Source organism: Myotis davidii, unplaced genomic scaffold (assembly GCF_000327345.1).
Source record: "Myotis davidii unplaced genomic scaffold, ASM32734v1 scaffold478, whole genome shotgun sequence".
NCBI classification, from domain to species: Eukaryota; Metazoa; Chordata; class Mammalia; order Chiroptera; family Vespertilionidae; genus Myotis; species Myotis davidii.
In genome coordinates, this window is record NW_006289570.1 from 4,871,910 (window position 1) to 4,877,909 (window position 6,000).

The 6,000-nt window shown below is 47.0% G+C and overlaps 1 protein-coding gene across 1 annotated transcript in view; it reads left to right on the forward strand.

Moving 5' to 3' along the window:
- Window positions 1-6,000, forward strand: part of RNF185 (ring finger protein 185) — a 36,052-nt gene that overhangs the window by 21,243 nt on the left and 8,809 nt on the right. Inside the window, exons 2-5 of the mRNA XM_006762085.2 lie at window positions 192-419; window positions 2,693-2,711; window positions 3,587-3,699; window positions 5,098-5,152. Of these exons, the coding sequence (XP_006762148.1) occupies window positions 244-419; window positions 2,693-2,711; window positions 3,587-3,699; window positions 5,098-5,152 (363 nt within the window). The 5' untranslated portion in view covers window positions 192-243. The remainder of the gene's footprint in view (window positions 1-191; window positions 420-2,692; window positions 2,712-3,586; window positions 3,700-5,097; window positions 5,153-6,000) is intronic.

Genomic DNA, 6,000 nt, shown 5'->3' on the forward strand with positions numbered 1-6,000 from the left:
TTCATTGAATGTTCCTGAGTCCTTGCTGTCTGGGTAGTGCCCCAAAACTGTCATCCTCTGCAGCCTCTGGGAAGTCACCTCCGGGGTTCAGTCCTAATCTGAACATCTGGAACTGAGAGAAGATGGGGGGTTGGCATGGAGGTGAGGGGGTGAGCTGCAGAAATGGCAATCCAGGGCTCTCTGCCTTTCAGGACTTTCCTAGGAGCGTCTTCACTCAGGAGTTTGCTGACAGCCAAGCCAAGGATGGCAAGCAAGGGGCCCTCAGCCTCTGCGTCCCCTGAGAACTCCAGTGCGGGGGGACCCAGCGGCAGCAGCAATGGTGCTGGCGAAAGCGGAGGGCAGGACAGCACCTTCGAGTGCAACATCTGCCTGGACACAGCCAAGGATGCCGTCATCAGCCTATGCGGCCACCTCTTCTGGTCAGTGCCCCCTCCCAGAGCGCACACTGCTGGTTTGGGAAAGCTCATAGCCCTGGACAGAGCTGGGGAAGGTTCCCACACACTTCGGGTCCAGGCAACCTGGGTTCTCATCCCAGCTTGGGGGCCAATCCAGTCCCCACCCTGGGCTCCGTATCCCCATCTCTAAAGTAACAGCTCCCCATTTAGTGAGCACTTACTGCTTGCTACTTGCTTGTTAGCCAAGAGACAGGGTAGTGCAATGGTGTTGAGCAAGGACTGTGGAGCCAGGCTGCCTGGCTATGAATCCCGACTCTTCCACTTTCCTACGGGATGACCTTGGGCAAGGTACTTACACGCTGCCTCATTTTATAGGGTTGTGAGCGTTAGGTGATGTGAAATATGTCAAAGGCTTAGAAGAGCACATAGCACAGAGTAAATATTGTGTGTGAGCTGGGATCCTAATGATTGTTACTGTATTTTATGTAGCTTATCAAAATGAAGTGGCAGAGTCAGTGTCCGTTCCAGCCTCGATGGTTACAGAAGCCCCTCTTGGCTCTGAGAATCTGGGTAAATGTTTAGATCTTAAAAATTAAGCCAGGGTATCATTGGAAGGAGCACAGACTCTAAAATGAAACAGGTGCTTCTCATAGGAGTGGTTTGTCTCTGGACAGATCTGCTGCTGTCTCTGTGCCTCAGTTTCCTTATCTGTAAAATGGAGATAATTGCACTTCCTCAGAGGTTAGTGTGACCATCTAGTGATATGAACAAATGCAAAGCTATTCAGCCACAGGCTGGCACACAGTAGTTGCTTTATAAATGGGAGTAATCATCATCATTGTTATACTCTTTCATTTTCCCCTGAGGAGAAGTTACCTCCACCTCCCCCACAGCCTTTGTGGGAAGTTGCCAGTGGAGATCGGCCATGATTTAGGGCGTCTCAGGCCCAGTTTGGAGTAACAATGCAAGATGAATGTTGAAGACAGATGCCAGGTGTCCGTTATGTCCAGGGAGATTGTGTATCTCGAATGTGAGGCTAAACTGTGGTTCAGGAATTGGGAAAGGAATTATCCTCTGAGTCTAAATTTTACTCAGGTAAAGAAACGTGGTATTTGAGAAGCAGAAATCATATCCATATTTTCCACTATCCTGACACCTAGTAGGTGTGCAATTGACATTTGTTACTTGAATGAATGAGTCAAGAGAAAGAAAAGTTAAAAATGTGGAATTAGAGGGACTTTTCCTTCAATTCTATAAATGTCAGTTTTTTGGGGGGTTTTGTGCACCCAGGGCTGGGTGATAGAGGGATAGTAAACTGGAAGTCAGGAACGTATTTTTTAGCCCTGGTGCTATAGGCAAGTCATTTAATATTTCTGAGCCTGGTTTCCTCATTTGGAAATGAGAGATTGGGCAACAACCTATGGAGTGTAGCTCACTAAGCTGAAGGTAGCCCCACCCTTCTCGTTACTTAAAGATGTTTTTAACGGTAGACCTGAACTTGAAGCTACTTACTGCCGGCCGAGCTCTCAAGGCTGAGGACAGCCTGAAAGTGTTGTTAAACTGGATCTAGATCCACACGTTCCTTTTGAGTCTGAGGAAGCTATGAATCCACTGAAATTGAGTCCAAAATATTACGTGTGTACATGTGTGAATGAGGGCATGAGAATGTTGCTATGAATTTTTCTACACAGAGGGACCTAGCTTTTTTTTAATTCTCACCCAAAGATATATATTTTAATTAATTTTAGAGAGAGGGGAATGGAAAGAGAGAGAGCTAGAGAAACATCACTGTGAGAGAGAAGCGGATCGGTTGCCTCCTGTATGCCCTGACCAGGTTTTGAACTTGCAACCTGGGTGTGTGCCCTGACCAGGAATCCAACCCGCAGTCATTTGGTATATGGGATGATGCTCCAACCCACTGAGCCACACTGCTCAGGCCTGGGTTCCTGAGCTTTTATTGGATTCTTTTAGAGGCCGAAACCCCTCCGAGTTTTACTTGTAGAGAAGTTGGGTCTGGGATGGTCTGACTGTGGGCGTCTTCACAAGTAGTGGGATCCCAGGGGTGGAGGCGGGTGTCTTGACTCCGTGGCTTCATTTTTCCGTGTTTGTAACCCAGGCCCTTCTAATTTCTGGCTCCAGCGATTCCCCTGCTCAATGGGCTGGACGTGCTCCACACTTCTCCCCAGTTTTCCCATGTTTCTGCTCCTGCCCCGATGTTTCCGCTAATGAGAACATTTTCTTTTCCTTCCCCTCTCTCTTTTCTCCTTGATGGCTGGTTGCCCTGGGGACTCTGACAGTTGGCCGTGTTTACATCAGGTAAGGTGCATTTCATTTTACTTTGTCTTTCATCACCTGTGGTTGCACAAGACACTCCTGGTCTCAGGAGACTGCTGTCAGAAACTGCAATCTCCCCTGCTTGTGGGCTCATCGGCTTGCTTTCCCTCAACCCCCATTACCCACCTGCCCGCTGACAGGCACTTGAGGAAACGGATCAGTGTGGTACCCGGGATGGTCCTGACTGCTGCCGGTGGCTTTTGTGGCCTTCGCAGGCCACTGCCTCTCGGGGCCTCAGTTCCTCAACTGAAAACGGGGTTGGATTTGATAATATGTTAATTTTTTATTTTTGAGATTGTGCCTCTAGAAAGTGTATCCTTATCATATCAACCTTCCCCCTACTCTTAAAGGTCTTGAAAATGTTAGGAAGGGGAAAACATTTTGGTCTCAACAGAGAGCTACTGTGACAGGAAGAACGTCTATTTTCCCAGCTTTAGGTTATTATGAAAACCAGGTAGTAAGTATTCACCAAGACCCAGGCCTGGCATTCACAACGGCCTGTGAGTAAGCACTGCAAGCTGGCTGCCTCGACGGTGGTTGTCAGTGGAGCCCCACACTAGTGGGGGCTTAGGAACGTGGGGGGAGAACAGAAGTTCCAGAAGTTAGAGGCTCAGCATCTGATGGGAGAAGGCAGGGCAAACTTACCTGCCTAGTTCAGGTTGTGCATTCTGATCCCAGTGGAACCTGGTGAAACGTGTCTGCTATAAATTTATAAAGAGCACAGTATACATAAGTTTTGGAGCTTTTGACAGTAAGATAAAGGAAATAAGATATAAAACCATTAAACTCTGCCTTTTCCTTGGCTCTGAAGTCCTAGATTCACGTTTATAGAACACATGTTTCTCTCCTGCTTGCAGTGGTTGGAGACCAGACCTAACAGACAGGTGTGTCCAGTTTGCAAAGCTGGGATCAGCCGAGACAAGGTCATCCCCCTCTACGGCCGTGGCAGCACTGGGCAGCAGGACCCCAGGTGAGGCCTCGGAGCACCTCTCACACCCACTCTTCCCCTTTGGACATGAATTCACTTCCATTCAGCACCGACTCACCCTGCGCTTTACTTAGTGCTCGCAGACCCTCAGTTCTGAGGCAGTTGGAGTCCAGATGGAAGTTAGCCAGGAGGGGAAGGGAGCCAGGTTGCCACTTGCTGAGCTATAGTACGGGTGTCCACTGAGCGTCCGCCAGGGGCAGGCGATGTACTCGGTGCACAAGACATCACAGTGCTGTGAAGGAGCAGCCTGGGAAGCAAGGTCCCAGCAGGAGTCTGCAAGGAGGTGGCCTGCTGTAGCAGTGACGTTTAAAATATGGGGGCAGGAAGGGACGGGGGTCTAGGAGGCTTGTGGAGTTGAAATTTCTAGAAATGAAGGTGTGGGTGGGTCTGGCATTCTCCAGACATAAGTACTGAGAGCCCTTTGTGATGTGGCGCATACACACACACACACACACACACACAACACACACACACACACACACACACCCTAAACTCCCCAGCACACCCAGCGGCCAGACACATTGGAGTTCTCTTAAAGGGTCTACCCTTTCACGTTCATGAGCCTTTGTATTTGTTGTCCCTTTGCCTCTTCTGCCTGCCCCAGTTCCACCCCTCCTCCTCCTCAAACTTCTGCCCATCTGGAATGAGCAGCCCTAAAGCTACTTCCTCCTTGATATGGCACTTGTTCCCCACATTAGCTGCTCTCACCCATGCTCCCACCCCACTTGGTTCATACCTCTAAAAAGAAGTCCCTCCCACACTGTATTGTGATTGGTGGTAGCCCCCTTTAAACCATGAACACCTCAAGAGTAGGGTCTGTCTTCAGCCTTAGTATTGGTAACAACCTACCTTGTGCTTGATGGGTAGCAAGTCCTCAGTCCGGTATTTGTGGGACGCGTGATGGAAGAGGCTGGGGCCCAGAGGCAAGATAGAGTAGAGGACATGCCCAAGAGGAGTGGGTGGTGAAGCTGGAGTTAATGGGCGGCTCAGAGAGACCGTGAGTCTCAGCCCTCTCTGCTGACAGGCCACTCTCTGTTTCAGTTTGGATTTGGGATTTTTTAATTTTATTTCATGACCCCTATATCACACTGGTCCAGGGATAGGTGTCTGGCTGGCCTTCTGGGTCATGCTGTCTGTGAGAGGAGCAGGCTCAGTGCAGTCTGATGAGCATCTTATAAACAAGCTGATTTCCTCCTTGGCTCTCCATAGGTAGAGAGCAGTTGCAGGTAGAACAAAGAGCTATTTAGTGTTTGGTTTATTTTGGCATGGGTACGCGTGCTGGGCAGGAAGGGGGTGGGGCCCAGGTGAAGAACTCCTGCTTCACTTGGGAGCAGCTCAAAGCAGTATGTAATAAACCTATCTACACCGTTTCTGTTTCAGAGAGAAGACCCCGCCCCGTCCTCAAGGCCAGAGGCCAGAGCCGGAGAACAGAGGGGTGAGGAAAATGCTAGGTGAAGCTTCTAGAAATAAGTGCATGGCTTCAGAAGTTTCTCTGTTGGCCCTATACTTTTTCCTCCTTGATTAAAAGTAAAGGAAATTTTGTAGAATACAAAAGGATAAGGGAGAAAAAAGTCACTTATAATCCCACCATCCAGAGATAACCACTGGAAACATTTTGGTCTGTTTTCTTTTTTATTTTTCTATAGTTATATATATATATATACACACACACACACAACACACACACACACACACACACACACACATACACACATACACACATACATACACACATACATTTTATAGATGTTTTTATGTCTATGTGTTTTATTTATAGATTTGTGTGTATATACATACATATATATATATGTATGTAAATATATGTATATATTTACTATTTGGCTCCTGTTTTATAACCCTCTTTTAAAATTTCATTCATTTTATACTAAGTGCCTTCTGTGTGCTGGGCATCATTCTAGGCATTGGTGATGTATCAGTGAACATAGCAAAGATCTTGCCCTTACGGAATTCACAGTATCAGAGAGGGGTAGATTTTCATTGATTTATCTTGAGATTTTACATGTCCGTAATATTTTATGTAGCTGTTTAATGCTCCAATGTATGGACTTCACATAATTCATTTTTGGACATTTAGCTGTTTCCTTTTTTTTTTCCCTAACCTAAAAATATTCTGATGAACTTATAGATAGATTTTTGAGTAGGTTCATGATTATTTTACTGGGATAAATTCTTAGAAGTAGAATTACTGGCTCAAAAATTTTGTGCACTTAAATCAAGCATTAGCAAAATATTTACTCATACTTCCAGAATCGCACAAGTATA